Source organism: Saccopteryx leptura, chromosome 3 (assembly GCF_036850995.1).
Source record: "Saccopteryx leptura isolate mSacLep1 chromosome 3, mSacLep1_pri_phased_curated, whole genome shotgun sequence".
In the NCBI taxonomy this organism is placed as follows: Eukaryota; Metazoa; Chordata; class Mammalia; order Chiroptera; family Emballonuridae; genus Saccopteryx; species Saccopteryx leptura.
The window spans coordinates 128,797,154-128,815,190 of record NC_089505.1 but is presented as its reverse complement, the minus strand read 5'-3'; the positions used below and the strand labels follow the sequence as shown (position 1 = coordinate 128,815,190).

At 52.6% G+C, this 18,037-nt stretch overlaps 1 protein-coding gene across 1 annotated transcript; it reads right to left on the bottom strand.

The window, feature by feature from the left end:
- Window positions 1-1,339: 1,339 nt before the first annotated feature.
- On the bottom strand, window positions 1,340-14,226 carry TMEM61 (transmembrane protein 61). Its single transcript, XM_066372178.1, has 3 exons — window positions 13,492-14,226; window positions 7,090-7,439; window positions 1,340-1,739 (listed from the first exon to the last, which is right to left on the bottom strand). The coding sequence occupies exons 1-3, from the start codon at window positions 13,504-13,506 to the stop codon at window positions 1,460-1,462; spliced, it is 645 nt and encodes a 214-aa protein (XP_066228275.1). The 5' UTR covers window positions 13,507-14,226; the 3' UTR covers window positions 1,340-1,459.
- Window positions 14,227-18,037: the final 3,811 nt, after the last annotated feature.

The window sequence follows — 18,037 nt, the reverse complement described above, 5'->3', positions numbered from 1 at the left end:
TGAAGAGGGACAGAGCAAAGGTGCAGGGATGGAAGGAACGGGCCCTGGGAGGAAAGAGGGAAAGTGCAGAGACCCACACAGGGACTGACCCTGGGGGAGGGCACTGACGCCTTGACCCCACCCCACCCGCCACCCCCTGCTGCTCACAACTGTTAAAGACTGCATTATTCAAGGTGAGCTGGGAACCACTTGAGCCCAGAAGGACGTCATCTATGTCATCTCCTGGGATTTGCTTAGGCCATTCCTAGCTGAGAAGAGACTGCAGGGGACACTGGCAAAAGCAGAGAGACTGTATGGGCAGCTACTGAGACAGTCCAGGCCTAAGTATGTAGAGCCCAGCCAGGCCTGAATAAAATCACTGGCTCTGCCTTTATTCTCTGTGATTTTACCTCCCTGAGGCTCAGTCTCCACGCCTGTTGAATGAGAACACCACCTGTAGCAGAGCAGACTTGAGAATGTAAAACCATGGCAGGGGGCACCCGGCATACAGCAGGCCCTCCGGAAATGCCGCTCTTACCCAACTGGCTGAACCGCAGGACTTTGAACCTTTGCTTGCTGTGTGACCTTGGAAACGTTACTTAACCTCTCTGAGTTGTTTTTTCATCTGTGAATGGGGTAGGGTGGAGATGTAGGGATGCAGAATGTAGCTGGACAGGAAGGAGACTTTTTTACGATGTCTAGAAAGTAAAGAGAGGTAGCCAGCTCCCTGTCACAGGAGATATGGGAGCAGAAGCTGAATTTGCACTGGGGGGGGGGGGGGTACCTCTGCTAACAAACTGTGACCATTGCTGCACACTTCATAGACACCTGTCACTGGACTGAGAAGTCTGCATTTACCATTTAATGCCTGAGCACCAAGGCTGCAGAGTCAGTGTGAGCTTACAATGCCAGCTGCTTTCACCTCCTTTCATCTCCACAGCTCAGCTCTCTGAGGCAGGAGCTGGTGCCACTGTAATTCCCAATTCCCACTTTACAGATGAAGAAACTGAGGCAGAAAGAGGTTAAAGTCACTTTTCTAAGGTCACTCACCTGGTACCTGGTAGAACCCAGGCACAGCTGGTCTGAATGCAGAGCCCACGTCCTTTTGGTTATAAAGTCAGCGTGTGGCCTTTGCCAGGCCTGGCTCCGCCTCTGGGGCCAGCGTTCTCCTCTGCACCAGAAAGCTCCCTGCTGACAGCCAGCTCTAACTGCCAGCCAGACAAGTGCACCGTCTTGGGTGCTCTGGCCCAGCTGGGCCCAAGACTGCAGCCCCACAGACATCATTTGGGGCACAAGAACCACCCAGGTGGGCTCAGGCAACCAATAGAGTCAGGAGTGATACTAAAACAGATTTATTTGAAGCCATTTGTTACACAGCAATTGATAAATAAAACAGCTCTGAGAAACACACACCCGCCGAGTGCCGACAGTGAGCCCGGCACTGTATTAGACACTGGAAGCTCATGGTTTGTCTCAGGACTCAGGGCCGGCAGGGGCCTCGACTTCGTCCCACTGTGGTTTGAGCCAGCCGGGCAGCGCCAGGTATTGTCTCTCCAGGGATGGCATCCGCAGCAAGGACGACGCTCTCGTAGCGGGGCAGGGGCAGGGGCGAGGCGGGCTGGGGCCCAAGCAGGGCAGCACCAGAGGTGCTGCACATCAGGTCTTCCTCCAGGGGGTACGTGGGTGGTGGCAGGGGCCCCTCAACCAGTGGACAGTGCATGGCCTCCTCGTACGTGGGGACGGCAACCAGCTCTGGGGTCCTACGGGGCAAGAGAAGAGGCTGTTAGCAGGGGCGAGGGCAAAACCTACCACGCACGCGCCAGGCAGACAGTGATGCGGACTGGCGGCAGGGAAGGCTGCACGGACAGATGCTCTGTGAGGCCCCTAGGGAGCCCTGTACACACTTGGAGCTTGGCATGAGTTGCCCCTGTCAACCACAGCTCTCCCGTCCTACCCACCCTGCCCCCATGTGCTCACCAGGCCCCCTCAGGTCTCTGCCAGGCAAGTCCTTCACACCTCCCTCACCCCTTCCCCGCTGGTCAGTCTCCGCTTGTCCTCTGGGGAGCTTTCCTGACAGGTACTTCCCTAGCAAAGCTCCCCTCCCTGCTCTGGGCTCCCACGGGGCTCTCTGTCACCACACTGACCCCACCGGGTTGTCCTCTAGGGCAGGGACTGACTTTGAGTGTCATGAATCTGAGGACAGACACTTGGCGACAGACTAAGTGATTGTCTTGGGCAGAAAGGCTCCCAGCTTATTGTAATATCTCGTACAAGAGCCAGAGTTGTGGATGCTCAGAGCAGGATGGGAGGCCTAGTTCTCCTGCCCACCTGGATGCTTGAGGCCCAGCTGTGATAAGTCCACCGAGTGAGTACCTCCGCTTATAGAGCTCCAAGATAAAGCCAACCACGTCCATCTCTGAACGGCATGGCTTTCCTGAGACTGGCCTCCAGCTCCCTTAAATGAACCACTGTGCAGGGGCTCGAGGCAGAGAGCAGGTCCTCTGAGGCTGCTCCAACCAGGCTCTGCAGCTGGATTCCAGGAACCGTTCCCCACATCAGTGCTGACGGGAATGACAGCGGCCCTCAGTCCTCCCAGGCCCCACTGTTCACCTCCGGGGAGTCCCTTTCCCTTTCCCTCTCAGGGCCCCGTGGGATGGGAGTGTCAGTGACACTGTTGGGGATGACACTGTCAGATAAAGGGGCTGACTAGGTGATCCTGAAGGTTCCTTCCCACCCCAAGTCACTCAAGGGCTGGTTGAGTCTGGGCACTAGATGGTTCAACTCCCTGCTCTGTTACATACATTCCTGGTGGAAGGTCAGGGTCAGTAACTCCATTAATTGGGGCCTTAGTTTTCCCCTCTGTAAATGGGGACAATAAGCCCCTACCCCACAGAACTGTGTGCAGATTAAATGAGATAGTGCAGGGGTGGACTTAGCACATGCTCTGCAAATGGAAGGCAGTCACAGAATCTCAAAGGTCTCCTCAAGGAAGGCGTGTGGGAGCAAAACCCATCACAGATTTCCTGCATGGGCTCAGGGAGGTCGTCACTCACCCAAGATCATCAGTTTGGAGCTGGTAGGGAAGCAGTTTAGTCCATACCAGTGGGCCTGCCTATCTAGACAAGGGGGTGGCCCATGGCAGAGGCTGGCCCAGAGGACAGAAGTGGAAGTAGAGGGGATTTCACTCCAGGGACCTATGGTGGTGCTGTGCTGAGAACCTGCACATGCCCCTCATGTGAGCACCTATGACCCGATGGGGACATGGTCTGTCTCTGGGCAATGTGTCTTCTCAGCCCAAGCCCACCGCAGCCCTCAGAGTGGCCCACTGCAAGGCAGGCTTGCTTCTATAGCCACAGACAGGGTCATGATGCAGGCGGGGGGTGGGGGAAGCCTGGGGTTGACTCCCAGCCTGTGTGTCAGTCTGAGGGAGAATACCAGCCAGGAGCCTAATCTGGTACTTCCCACCCAGTGCTCTTGCAAACTCCTCTCACAACCCTCCTCCTCTGGAAGCCAGCCCAGGCGCCTCACAGCTGAGGAAGCTGAGAAAGTTGAAAAGGGACCTCATCCTTCTCAACATTCCCAGCATCCTTTGCAGGTGAGGGCAGACAAAGATTATTGCTCCTAGAGGCAGGCAAGGCAGGTTTGATTGCTGTGTGACCTAGGCTGTGCTCACAACCCTCTCTGAACCTGTTTCTCCTTATCTGTAACATGGGGGTAACCATTTTCATTTTATAGATTCAGGGTAGGAAAAATGGAAAAAGCTTTGACAACACTCAGAAAAATGTGGGTAATAAGGCTTCCAGAGCCCCATATCTCCTGCCTTGCTCACTCCTCAGCCACACCTCAGCCGTCCCCCCACTTCTCCAAGCCCTGGAGATATGACACAGGCGTTGGGTATGCTTGGGGCCACCCAGCAGCCAACAGCTGAAAGGGCAGGGCATAGGTGACTGAGCTGCTGCAGGAAGTTTGCTTAGTGGGCAGACTTGCGCCTACCCAGCCCCAGGTCTCCATGTCATGGTCCAGAATGTTGGAGCTTGAGGACTATCAGGCCCCATGTAAAGTGCCATATTGCACATGGCAGAGGCTCTGTCCATGGTGTATTCTGGATGTGGCACCTGCAGTTGTGTGGAGCAGTCTGTCACTATGGTCCCCATGCACAGGAAGCTCCACTGAGGCTGGAGCTCACCCCCACTGTGGAGCCTGGCCTGGCCCCGGCTCCTCCGCCCTCAGCTGAGTCAGGCAAACATGGTCGGAAAAGGGAAGGGACAGGAATGAGATACTCCTTGCCCAACACTTAAGTACACTAAATCTATTTCACATTCATGACGATCTTGGAGGACAGCATCTCTCAGTCACTGTACAGATGAGTGAAAATCACACATCAACCAAGTGGCAAAGCCCCAGCTCTGTCCAGTTGCAAAACTCAAGTCAGTTCCACCTGTCACACCTCTCCCCATCCAGCCTCTAATCTCTCCACACCTCAGCTTTCTCATCTGTAAAATGGGCCCAAATCTTACACTTACCTGATAAGCTGTTCCGCTTACAAGCAGTGGAGGCTCAAATCAGTTAGTGGGCATAACAGTACATTTTAAACTATAAAGCAACAAAGTAGCAGCGAAAGATAAAGTGTGCATGAACTTGACAGTGTACGCACTTCCTCTTCTATCATCTCATCTTAGCCTAACAGCAACCCTAGGGAAAGGGTCTGTCACCTCCAGCTGCCAGGTGAAGAATTAGACACAGCTCAGGGAGTCTAAGTAACATGCTCAAGAACTCACAGCTCATCAAAGAAAGAACAGAGACTGAAACCCTCATGTCTGAATAGGTTTCTTTTTCTGTTGTACTTCACTGAGGGTGGAGGTCCGGGGGGGCTTCTGTTCAGTCACTTTATTTAGGGGCTCACACAAAAACTGGGAACCCTCAGAGGGCAGGGGTTTTATCTGTTTAGTGCAGTGTTACGTTGTCAGCCCCCTGCATAGGACCTACCATACAGCAGGTGCTCAGGAAATATGGTTAAATGGGTGAAAGAACAGTAGATAAATAAATGGAGAAAATGAAGTCCAAGAGGGGAAAATCCTGGCCGAGTCTTCAGCTTAGACAGCCTCTCTGACCTGGGTTACAGCCAGGTACCCCCAGGGAGTGAGGTGCCTGGGAGAGGAGCAGCAGAGTGGCCTCCCCGTGGGGCCAGAGGCTGGTCTCACAGGCAGCAGGGTGGGGCGGAGTCAGCCCCAGGGACAGGGAAGAGCCGTTAGCAGAAGCAGCTTCCCTGATATCCAGCACCCGGTTCTGAATCTAAGGCTTGGGTCTCCAAACCTGGACCACTCTGCAGCCTCCTGGGTAGGCCTCCTCCTTGGCCTACCTGGGAATTAAGGCTGGGTGGCCCTACCTGCAGCGGTGGCCCAGATCCTGTTGGGTCAACATGGCTGTGTGTACAGACAACATCCACCCCCTATACTCAGGCCACCCTGGATGGGGAAGGACAGGCTCAGGACTAGAGTGCCCTGAGGCTGGGACTGGCTCCCCCTGACCCACTGGGTGTCCAGGCAGGTCAATGGTCTCTCTGAGATCCAGGCTTCTCATCTGAAAAGTGAAGAGTTAGGTGGAGAGTTTCCAAGCCCTGCCCTTCCCTCTAACAGGTCAAACCCAGGCCGGACCATTGGACTAAGTAGCCTCTGTTGAATACTCTATTGTCTCTGACCTCAAAGATTCACAAGCCAGTAGTGGGAATAGTCCTGTTACATTCCTTAATTCGGAACGCATTTTCCGCTTTAGCTAAGGGAAGAAGGTGTCTAGGTTCCAAGCCATCTCCCGGATGTCTGTTTACCCCCTAATATATCTAAATCTGTTTACGGAGTAGTATGCGAAAGCTTGAGTTTCCCGGCCAGCACGCTTTGCCACTTTCTGGTTGTATAACCCTACCTTCTTCTTCTGTAAAGGGCAATGGTAGGTCTTACCTTGCAGGGGACAGAGGACTGGAGATGTATGCAGGCCCCTGACATATAGGTACACCCAGTGCTTGGCTGAATGAGTAAGTACATAGTAAGAGCAGGCATAATTCACTTTCTCAACAAGGCAAAAGTTGGTTCCTGGAATCTTGGCAATATAAAGCACAGATATTCATACAGAACATAAACAAATATATAGTATATCTGTGGTATTTAAATTTCATGGGGGAGGATTATTTTTTTTTAAATGCCTGAAAAGCCTCCTTAGAGGGAGTAAAAATGAAAACTGAGGTTGAGAAATGTCTAAGCTTTTTGTCTCCGCCCCCCATCCCACCGCTGAGCCTTTGCACATGCTCTTCTGCCTGCCTAAGAAGCCTCTCGCCAGCTTCGCCACTTGAGGGAAAGTTGACACTTGCTGTGCACCTGTTGTGTACCAGGTATGGGACTAAGTTCTACATACACATCACCTGAGCTAGGGAATGGGTGAGCGCACAGACTCTGGGTCCAAGTCCTGGACACTAGCTGGGTGTCCTTGGGCAAGTTACTCAACATCTTGTGCCTCAGTTTCCTCACTTGTAAATAGAGTTAATAACCATACCTATTTCAGAGGACTGCTGTAAGGATTAAAAGAGTAAATATATGGAAAACACTTAGAACAGTGTCTGGCCCATGGTAAATACTATACAGGTGTTCGCTATTATTGTTGCTCTTATTATTCTTGTTTTATTTCAGATGAGCACACTGAGGCTCAGTGAGGTTGCATGATCTAGTTGAAGTCCTACCACTAGTTAGTGAGGGAAGCAGGAGAGGATCCAGTCAGTCTGACTCCTGTGCCTAATTCTAAACCCCTGTGCTACTCTGCCTCATACCATGCTGAGCTCAGCTTTCAACGCTTCCAGGAAGCCTTCTTGGATTTATCTATGTCTCCACAGGACCATGTCTGGGCCTCTCTCATAGCTCTAACTCTGATTTGTCAACATCTACCTGTCATGGGGCTTTAAACTGTTCTAAGACTGTGCTGATCAGCCACCAAGTCCCCAGAGCATACATAGACAAAGCCTGGTCCAGGAAGGAAACCTATGAGAGTGTGATGAGCAAACACATGATGATGGGATGGTGCCCTACCTTTGGCCCCACCCTGCGGCCCCCAGCCTTCCCCACTAACCTGCAGCTCTCCTTCTCTAAGGGCTCCACAGTGAGGTAGTACAGGTCTCTGGAGAGGTGATATGGGTCCCGTCGGGGTGGTCCCCAGGTGCTGGCCTTGACAGACCACAGCAAGCCAAGGAGCAGCAGCAAGCCGCCCGCCCCACAGCAGAAGAAGCTGATGGACCTGAGCAGGGTCCTGGGGGCCTCAGGCGTGGGGTGTGTAGTGGGTGGGGCCAGATGGCTGGGTGGAGCACCTGTGTCCCCTTCACTCCACCAAGCGAAGCAGAGTGTCCCAGCCACCAGAACCACAGTGCCGCCGACCATCATGCAGTAGCGGAGGGTGGAGGCCACTCGGCCCCTGTCGCAAGTCTGGACGTGGAGAAAGAAAGAGGGGAGGAAAATGGGCATCTAAGAGGCCTGCCAGGTACTGCCAACCAGAGTCTTAGTTCTCCTCCACCTGAGGTCACTGCGCAACCTTGAAGAGGCCATTTGAATTCTCTGTGCCTCAGTTTCCTCATCTGTGAAATAGAGATGATGCCCCTAACTTTGCAGGGCTGTTCTGAGGGTCACAGCTAACATATCCGAAGCTCCTAGCACCACGCCTTGTATTGAGTAGAAGTTCAGTAAGTGTGGCTGTGTCCACTCTGGGCCCCTCTCAGTAAGTGTGGCTGTGTCCACTCTGGGCCTCATCTCCTGGTGGGTATAAGACTCCCCACTGTGTCCACCATAGGCTGGGAGGGAGAGGAGTGATACCCTCGGGTCCACCGGGCCTGCCAGGACCGGGGCTGACTGGCTATGCAGCACTTCCCTTCACCGAGTCACAGTCCCCAGAGGTCGACACTCGTCTCCATGTGAAAGAGGAATACACCAAAACCCAGGGCAGGTAAAGGAGCAAGTCTGAGGGAGGGCACTGAGAAGTCTGAAGGTAAAACTCATGATATGAAGCAAAAGTGTGTAAAAAAAATAAAAGTTGCCTGACCAGGTGGTGGCGCAGTGGATAGAGCGTTGGACTGGGATGCGGAAGGACCCAGGTTCAAGACCCTGAGGTCGCCAGCTTGAGCGCGGGCTCATCTGGCTTGAGCAGAGAGCTCACCAGCTTAGACCCAAGATCGCTGGCTCCAGCAGGGGGTTACTCGGTCTGCTGAAGGCCCGTGGTCAAGGCACATATGAGAAAGCAATCAATGAACAACTAAGAAGTCGCAACGCGCAGCGAGAAACTGATGATTGATGCTTCTCATCTCTCTCTGTTCCTGTCTGTCTGTCCCTGTCTATCTCTGCCTCTGTAAAAAAAAAAAAAAAAAAAAAAAAGTTGCCCTGGCCAGTTGGCTCAGTGGTAGAGCATCGGCCTGGTGTGCAGAAGTCCCGGGTTCGATTCCCAGCCAGGGCACACAGGAGAAGCACCCATCTGCTTCTCCACACCCCCCCCTTCCTCTCTGTCTCTCTCTTCCCCTCCCACAGCCAAGGCTCCATTGGAGCAAAGATGGCCCGGGCGCTGGGGATGGCTCCTTGGCCTCTGCCTCAGGCGCTAGAGTGGCTCTGGTCGTGGCAGAGCGACGCCCCGGAGGGGCAGAGCATCGCCCCCTGGTGGGCAGAGCTTTGCCCCTGGTGGGCGTGCCGGGTGGATCCCGGTCGGGCGCATGTGGGAGTCTGTCTGACTGTCTCTCCCCGTTTCCAGATTCAGAAAAATACAAAAAAAAAAAAAAAAAAGTTCACTATGGCCTTATTTATAATGATCCTAATTTGGAAAGAGCCAAAATATCTAACTCTATGGAAATGGAGAGTAAACCACAACATGACCTCTAGATCAAATATTAATGACTTATTTTTAAAAACTCAAGCTCAGCCTGACCTGTGGTGGCGCAGTGAATAAAGCATCAACCTGGAATGCCGAGGTCACTGGTTCGAAACCCTGTGCTTGGCTGGCTGGTCAAGGCACATATGGGAGTCGATGCTTCCTGCTCCTCCCCCCTTCTCTCTCACTCTCTATCTAGCTATCTAGCTATGTCTTTCTCTTTCTCTCTCCTTTCTAAAATGAATAAAGTCTTTAAAATTAAAAACAAACAAACTCAAGCTCAGCACTAATGTTGAACAATATGAGAGAAGTGTTTTTCATAGCTTACTTCTTTCCATTTAGATACCTAATTATGCATAGAGTGTTATCTCAATTAGGCAAAGAAAAGACACCCTGGGAGGGAACCTACCCCAGACCAGACAAAAAGGGGCTGAAACACATGTCCACGCTGTCCCCAAAGGCCGTTGTGCATGCTGTTCCCTCTGCCTGGTCCTGGCAACTGGCCATTATCTCCCCACAAGGCTCAGCTCGCGGCTCCACCCAAGAAACCTTCGCTGGTGACACAGTCACCCAATCCCCTCGGCCTTATTGGACCAGGGTATTTGTCTGTCTGTGGTGATCACCTTTGCTGTCCATATGGGCCTGTTCACTGCGTCATCCCCCAGTGTCTAGTGCATAATAGGTGTTAAACAAGCACTTGTTAAAGAAATTCCCTTCGATGAGGGAAAGTATTGCTGCCAAGTGTTTGTTGTGTGAAAAGCCTGCCTCACAGCTAGGAGGAGCTGGGTGAGGGGAAGGGTCAGAGGACCTCAGCTGCTTCAGCACCCAGCCATGAAGCCGAAACCTGGCTTTGGCCCCACTCTGCAGCTCACCAGCTGTGCCCTGGGTAGGCCTCTCAACTGCTCCGGGCCTGTTGTGCCATCTGTACAAAGAGCAGGTGCTCCAGCATGCTGCTAGGAGAGCCCGGGCGGCACCATCTCCTCTTCCAAAAGCCGAGCCAGAGAAGTCAGGGAACTCACAGACCTCAGAGAGACTTCAATGACCAGAAACACTTTCTGAATGGGACCTTGCACAGCCAAACGTGGTACGTCAGAACGATACCCTGCTGTGCAGCTATTCAAAGACATGCTCCTACCGGAGCCAAGGGGCATGCACAATGTTCAAGCTACAGTAGTTGAAGCTTCAGATCTCAAAAGGGCACATTTCCCGTCAGAGAGGTAGGGGGAGGGGTGGGAAAGGGGAAGGAGAAGGACAAACTTCTAGTTAAAAGTCACAGGGATGTAAAGTACAGCATAGGGAACAGAGTCAACAACATTGTAATAAACTATGTACGGTGGCAGATGGTGACTAGATTTATTGTGGTGATCACTTTGTAAGATATATAAAAAATGAATAACTATGTTGTACACCTGAAACTGACATAATGCTGTAGGTCCATTATAATCTAAAATATATGTTTTAAAGGTCACATTCCCAAATGTATTTTAAAATATGTTTGTGGTTAAGAAATAAATCCACCCATGTTATCAAAAAGAAAATGTGGGGGAGGGTGTATGTGTGTGCACATGCATGTGTGAGAGAGAAACTATCTATGTAACGAGGTGCTCTAGGAGTGGATCCCAATTCTTTTTCTTCTTTTTTTTTTTTTTTCTTTTTTTTTTGTATTTTTCTGAAGCTGGAAACGGGGAGAGACAGTCAGACAGACTCCCGCATGCGCCCGACGGGGATCCACCCGGCACGCCCACCAGGGGCGATGCTCTGCCCACCAGGGGGCGATGCTCTGCCCCTCCGGGGCGTCACTCTGCCGCGACCAGAGTCACTCTAGCGCCTGGGGCAGAGGCCAAGGAGCCATCCCCAGCGCCGGGGCCATCTTTGCTCCAATGGAGCCTCGCTGCGGGAGGGGAAGAGAGAGACAGAGAGGAAGGAGGGGGGGGGGTGGGGAAGCAAATGGGCGCCTCTCCTGTGTGTCCTGGCCGGGAATCGAACCCGGGTCCCCCGCACGCCAGGCCGACGCTCTACCGCTGAGCCAACCGGCCAGGGCTGGATCCCAATTCTTGAGTCCCCAGACCACCTAAAAGGGTATAGAAAAACACCGCTTACAAATGACCTGCAGTTCTCTCCCTGTGAATCTGTCCTTGGGGCAAGGGCTTCCTGTCTCCAGCTCAAGGCATTCTCATGGGGGGAGAAAAAGAATGACTATCCCCTCCCCAAGGTCAGATAGCTAGGAGAGACCGTCCAGAGGAAAAGCTCAAGAAACCAAATTGGAAAAAAGAAACAGGTCCTGGCCGGTTGACTCAGCGGTAGAGCGTCGGCCTGGAGTGCGGGGAACCCGGGTTTGATTCCTGGCCAGGGCACACAGGAGAAGCGCCCATTTGCTTCTCCACCCCTCCCCCTCTCCTTCCTCTCTGTCTCTCTCTTCCCCTCCCGCAGCCAAGGCTCCATTGGAGCAAAGATGGCCCGGGCGCTGGGGATGGCTCCTTGGCCTCGCCCCTCTGCCCCTGGTGGGCGTGCCGGGTGGATCCCGGTCGGGCGCATGCGAGAGTCTGTCTGACTGTCTCTCCCCGTTTCCAGCTTCAGAAAAAAAAAATACAAAAAAAAAAAAAGAAAAGAAAAGAAAAAAGAAACAAACAGCAAATCAATCGTCGTAAGCCCTGGACTGTATATTATGGCACTTGACAGCAGCCCTTCACATTCAGCATCTCACCTGACTGCCCACAACAGGGCAAGGATAGATATTCCTGTTTTGCAAATGAGGAGACAGGAGCCAGAAAGGTGAGGGACTTTGCCCACACCCAGATAAGACTGGGTTTCTCAACACTTGAAGAACTCACTCCTGCATAAGGCCACTTATGATGCTTTTTACTGTGGGAAGAGGAGAAAACCAAAAAAGGATAAACAAAAATTCAAACCGAAATTATCAATCAGCCTGCTCCTCAGAGATGAGCATGATCCCATGTGGATGTTTCCTTTGCATTTCTCCCTCGGCCTCCATACACAATGATGGTGGCAGCAGGTGTGTGCTGGGCATCTACACGGGCTGGGCACCACACCAAGCTCTTTCCAGGTGTTCCCCCACTTAATCCTCGCAGCAGCAATATGTCCCGAGAACATGGGGCTATGAGAGTGACAGTCTGCCCGAGGTTAGTGCCAAATTTGAAACCGGGTCTAGTCTGACTCAAATCCATGTGTGTTCCATGGCCAGTTGGCTCAGTGGTAGAGCGTCAACGCAGCGTGTGGAAGTCCCAGATTTGATTCCTGGTCAGGGCACATAGGAGATGTGACCATATCTGTATTTTTTAGTACTGTATAAAGCTGAGATCTTGCTATGAAGAGCTGTGTCTATAAGTCTTTGGCACAGGCAGTTCTCAGTTTCTAGAATGCACTGTCCCTCCTCAGACAAGCCCCGGCAATCGCCCTTAGCATGTTCTCGCAGGTGCAGTAATCTCCCTCTGTGTGGGTCCCCCTCCTTCCACGTGGACCCCCCCCCCATGGGTAGGCAGAGCACCTGCTAATCTGCCACCCCCAGGGGATGGAGGGTGTCAGTGTCCCCTGGATGAAGGGCAGCCTGTTGTGTTGCTGGGCAGTGGTTTTCATTATGATTACAAATCAAAGTTCCGACTAACTGTCAGTAGCAGGGTGTCCTGGCCCAGGTCTCCTAGCCCTGACCTGCTTCAGAGAGGAGTCTTCCGGCAGCTTCCTTGCCTCTTACATTTGTGTACCCGAGACCCTCTTGGGGGAGGAAGAAAGAGCTGCCTGCCCTGGAGAGAACAACCCCAATCGCAAAGAAGTGCCCCTCCTGATCCTGGCACTTGGGCAGGGTCTGCCAGGCGGGCCCCTCCCTCACCTTCCTCATAGGCCCACAGACAAACACATCCAAACTCAGGCCGCCTGGGGGCCTCTACGGGTGCTGTTCTCTCAGCCTGGGGAGCCCTCTGTCGGCATCCAGGGCCCTCATTTCACAGCCCCGCCCCTTCAAGACCCAGCCCAACACCTTATTCTCCCAGGCGCCTTTCTGCATCTGCCATCCCCACCTCCCACCAGCCAGAGGAGGCCTTTCCCTGCATCCGACTGCCCCTCAGACAGTGGCCATTCTGTCAGCTCTGTGACCTTGGTCAGACAGCTCAACATCTCTGAGCTCTACATTCCTATCTCCCCGGGAGGAGCAAGCTGTGAAGGTGAGATGGCAAGATGGTGAGCTGTAAGCAAAGCTCGGTGACATAGAGCTGGACAGAGGAGGGACTGTGGCTCCGACACTGGGCAGGATACCTAGCTTCTCCAAGTCTCCCTTCCCTTCTCTGTGAAATGGGCACAACAACACCGTGCTGTCCTGCTACCAAGAAGAGAACTTGAGGTGCCATTTTCTGTTTAAAAAAATTTTTTTTTAATTGAACCATTTCCTCTGAACAAGAAGTGGTTCAAACCATCTCCACTTAACCACTGGGTAAGTTGAGGTCCTGAGCACCATGGACCAAGGCCACTCAGCGAATTAGAACACAGGAAGAGACCTGGGTGTGCAGACTGCCCACCAAGCCACCGTGGTCAAGGTGAAGGGAAAGGGTTCCGACGGGGTGGGCGTTAGAAAGAGCCGAGAAGCTTCCGAAGGAGGGAGCGAAGGCAACCTGTACCCACCTGGGGCGCAGCCATCGCGCGGCCAGCGGTCAGGCGCGGTCCAGGCGCTGGGAGCCGGGCGAAGGTAAAGGCATGGTGGCTGCGGGACCGGAGAGCTGCGCGAACCTGGGAACGGCGTGCCTCGGGGCTGCAGCCGGTCGGGAGCGGGTGGCCCCGGCGGCGGTCTCCTAGCCCCAACCGCCGCGCCCCGCAAACGCGCTAACGTCGGGCTCCGGCTCTGGTTCCGAGACCTGCTGTCTCCAACCCGCTAGCCGCCGTCCGTGCCGTCCGCGCCCGCCGCCCGGCAGCCGGAGCGGAGGTGCCAACCCGCCTTCGCAGGCAGGCGCGGGTCCCCGGGCTGCGCGCTCCAGAGGCAGCTCTGCTACCCGGCGGGAGCGGTGCGGGGGGCGTCGAGGGGCGCGCGGAGCCTGGGCTCCGCCCGCGACCCGCGTGGCGACCGACTGGGGCTGGGCCTTCTCGGCTCGGGCCCTGGGCTCGCCCTGCCCCCACCTCTCCTGGGATCCGCTTCCTCGTGCGCCGCCGGGTCCCGCGGAGACTCGGGGGACCAGCTCCGCACGACTTTAAGGCGGTTCCAGGTGCCGCACCGCCGCCCAGCCGGCCCCACCCGACCTTAAAGCCACAGCGACAGCGAGGCTGGCGGGGTTAGGGTTTCCCAGCACCGAGGAGCGGCGGGCCCGCTGCTACCCGGACCACCCTGGAACTGTCGGGAATCGTCAGTCCTTAGGGCTGTCTCTCCCTACTCTCTAACCTGGGACGGGCTTGGGATCGGAGCTGAACTGCTCGGAGAGTCATCAACGCCAAGTCAGAGAGGGATCTAGGATTCCAAAGCCCAGGCCTCCTCACTCCTGTTTTTACAGCAAGGGAAACTGAGGCCCAAAGAGGGATAATCACGGGCCTGTTTTACCCCACACTCGGTTTAAGTAACTAGCTTTTTCTTCTCAGAGAAGTCAATCTCAGAGCAAGCCCTATCGGAGACCCCCTGACCTCGCATCCTGGAGAGAAAGGCATTTCCAAAAATAATGGCCCGCATTTACACTCCTACCCCACCAGGTTCCTGCCCCTGTCGGTGGGAGGCCAGGGAGAACGGGGGCTTGAGAGCAGGGCCTCCCACCTGACTTGTGTCAGAGGAGGGTTGGAGAGCCCAACTCACAAATCTGTGAGGACTGAATTAATTAAGCAGTTCAGGTTAAGCCTTGGGGCCATTTAACAAGAGTAGGCTAAAAGCAGTTTTTAGGCCCTGGAGGTAGGGTCAGGTGTGTGTGTGTGTGTGTGTGTGTGTGTGTGTGTGTGTGAGAGAGAGAGAGAGAGAGAGAGAGAGAGAGAGAGAGAGAGAGAGAGAGAGAGTCCTTCTATGGGAGGACAGCTGTGTTATCTTAGGAAGGTGGGAAGGAGGCATAGCATCCAGGCTGGAGGAGTGCCACGTGCAAAGGTTGCACAAAGTCCCAGGCTGGTTAAACCTTGACAAGTTCACGTGGATCCAAGGGAGCCAGTTCCCAGACCAGACTAGGTTTGTGTTTTGTTCTTTTCTTTTCCTGCTGCTCAAATAAGGCAGGGACAAGGCCCAGTCCTCTCAGCCCTGCCAGTGATTCCCCACTGAGCTGGGAGGGTGCACCCTCGAATTACAATGGCTCTATTTGTGAATCTTCTTCGTCAGTGGTGACCTCTCTGAGGGCAGGGACTAGATGTGACTTGGCTTAAGACCCAGCCAGACCCAGCAGGGCCAGAACCACTGGAACTCGGTGCTGATGGGAACTCAGGGATCTGGCCCAGTTTTCCTGGCTCCGTCTTCTTCCTCTTCTCCACCTTTTGGGAGCTCCGGGGAGCCTCACAGACTTAGGTATACTTGCAGTCCCTTCCTGAGCAAGCAGCCGCAGAGGTTCCTTGGTACCAGGTCAGAGACTCAGAGGACAGAATTGGTCACCAGGGTAGCGGAGGGAGCTATCACATGCACCCACTTATTACAAGTGTCACCAGCCAGCCATTTTTCTTGGTTTTTAAAATTTTTATTTTTCAATTATAGTTGACATACAATATTATATTTGTTTTTCTTGTTTAATTGTCACTCCGTGAAATCATGGAGGCTGAGAGGTAAATGTCTTGCCCAGAGTCACTTGGCTAATAAGTGAGGGGCAGCAAGTGGGAACAGGAGGTGCCAAAATCCATATTGGTCTGAACTTCCCAGGCCTGTATGCAGAATATCCCCCTTCACAGATAAAGAACCAACCCTGTAAAGGAAGAAAAACATTTCTCTAAATGGAGCCCCATCTGCACAGGTTCTGACCACCCTCCTACCCCCACCCTCTTGGGCAGGTGATTCTGGGACACACAACCACATTTGGAGAAGTAATGAGAAACAAGTGCTGGAATCAGGCCTCTTACAATCGTTGTGAGGATTAAACGAGTTTTTACGTAATGTGCTTAGCAACAGTGCTTGGCTCACAGTGAGTACTTAGTAATATTGGCTATTATTGTTATTGCTATTATTACTGTTACATCTGTAAGTAGACGAGGAGCAATAAGAGAATCCTTGATCTTCCTGGCACAGCCTCCTCTCTCCCTCCCCACCTCCCACCACCAGCATCCTTTTGAAGGACCACAACCTCGAGACAACCAACTCCTGGAACGTTTTTTTTTTCAATTTTTTCATTTTTATTCCCTATGTTTTATATAATGAATATAAATTGCATGTAATAAAAATGAATACATGAATAGAAACATTTAATTTTTTTAAGTTGGTACTATTCAATTTATTTTATTTTATTTTATTATTTTTTTTTTTTCATTTTTATGAAGCTGGAAACGGGGAGAGACAGTCAGACAGACTCCCGCATGCGCCGACCGGGATCCACCCGGCACGCCCACCATGGGGCGACGCTCTGCCCACCAGGGGGCGATGCTCTGCCCATCCTGGGCGTCGCCATATTGCAACCAGAGCCACTCTAGCGCCTGGGGCAGAGGCCACAGAGCCATCCCCAGCGCCCGGGCCATCTTTGCTCCAATGGAGCCTTGGCTGCAGGAGGGGAAGAGAGAGACAGAGAGGAAAGTGCGGCGGAGGGGTGGAGAAGCAAATGGGCGCTTCTCCTATGTGCCCTGGCCGGGAATCGAACCCGGGTCCTCCGCACGCTAGGCCGACGCTCTACCGCTGAGCCAACCGGCCAGGGCTATTTTTATTATTAATTTTAATGGGGTGACATTAATAAATCAGGGTAAATATGTTCAGAGAAAACATCTCCAGGTTATTTTGACATTTAATTATGTTGCATACCCATCACCCTCCTGTAATGTTTTTATATCTCTTTCCAAGTGTGTACATTAAAAAAAATCTGGTCGTACATTGCATACCATTTTTAATAGCTTTTATTTTCATTTCACACAATTCACCATGAACATCCTCTCATATCTCACTGCATCCTAGTTATCTGCTTACATATCCGGCTCCCTATAGACAGCATCTTGAAGGCACGAATAGATATCTCATGTCCTATCTCCCCCCACCCTCTCGTGCCATCTCAAAGCTGGTGTGCAATAGGCCCACCATGAATATAAGTCATGAATGGCATGGGATACAATATTGGTGGGTAGTTCTGTCCCCTACCTAGAAGCATAGCTCATTTCCACAGGCAGGGAAGAAAGCTTATGGGGTGGGGGCATCTCAAGGTCTGCCTGCAATGCAGCCAAAGCTGGTCACGGTCTAGGTGAGACTATTTTTAAAGAACGGTCTCTGAGCACATTCAGTAATGCCAAATAGCAGTAGGATTCTGAGATTCGGCTTCCTGAAGGAGGGCGGGGTTTAGGCCATTGTTCTCAGCCCAGGGTGGTTTTGTCCACTCCCGACCCCCACAGAATGTTTGGCAATATGTAGAAACATTTTTGTTGTTACAACCATGATACTTGTGGTAGGGGGGATACTACTGGCATCTGAATGCCCTACAGTACACAGGACAGTCCTCTTAAAGAATGATTCCAGGCCTGACCTGTGGTGACGCAGTGGATAAAGCATCGACCTGGAACGCTGAAGTTGCCGGTTCAAAACCCTGCACTTGTTTGGTCTAAGGAACATATGGGAGTTAAAGCTTCCTGCTCTTCCCCGCCCCCCCCCTCACGCTCTCTCTCCTCTCTAAAATGAATAAATTTTAAAAATTTTAAAAAAAGAAAAAAGAATGAATCCATCCCAGGTGTCAAAAGCCAAGGTTGAGAAACTCTGGTTTAGATATTTTAGTTAGGCTTTGAAGATGAACTGGGTCAAAGGACATCAGCCCATGTTCCACAGCAAGAAGGGAAAATATATAAATATATAAGTATATGGTATACAGAAATATAAGGGAAAATAAAACTGAGATTCTAGAAATTCAGCCCTGTTTTCCAGTATGCCATTGAAAAGTTTCAGACACTGACATGTAACTTCTAAACCAGACCGACCTACCAGCATGCCTCTTCAACAGAAGGAGCAGAAAGGGTGTGGTGGGCGGGAGCAGGCAGGGACCCTGGCTCCTCTCCCAGGCAGTCAGAGCCTGTGCTCTTTTTATCAGTTTTTGATGCTAGAGTC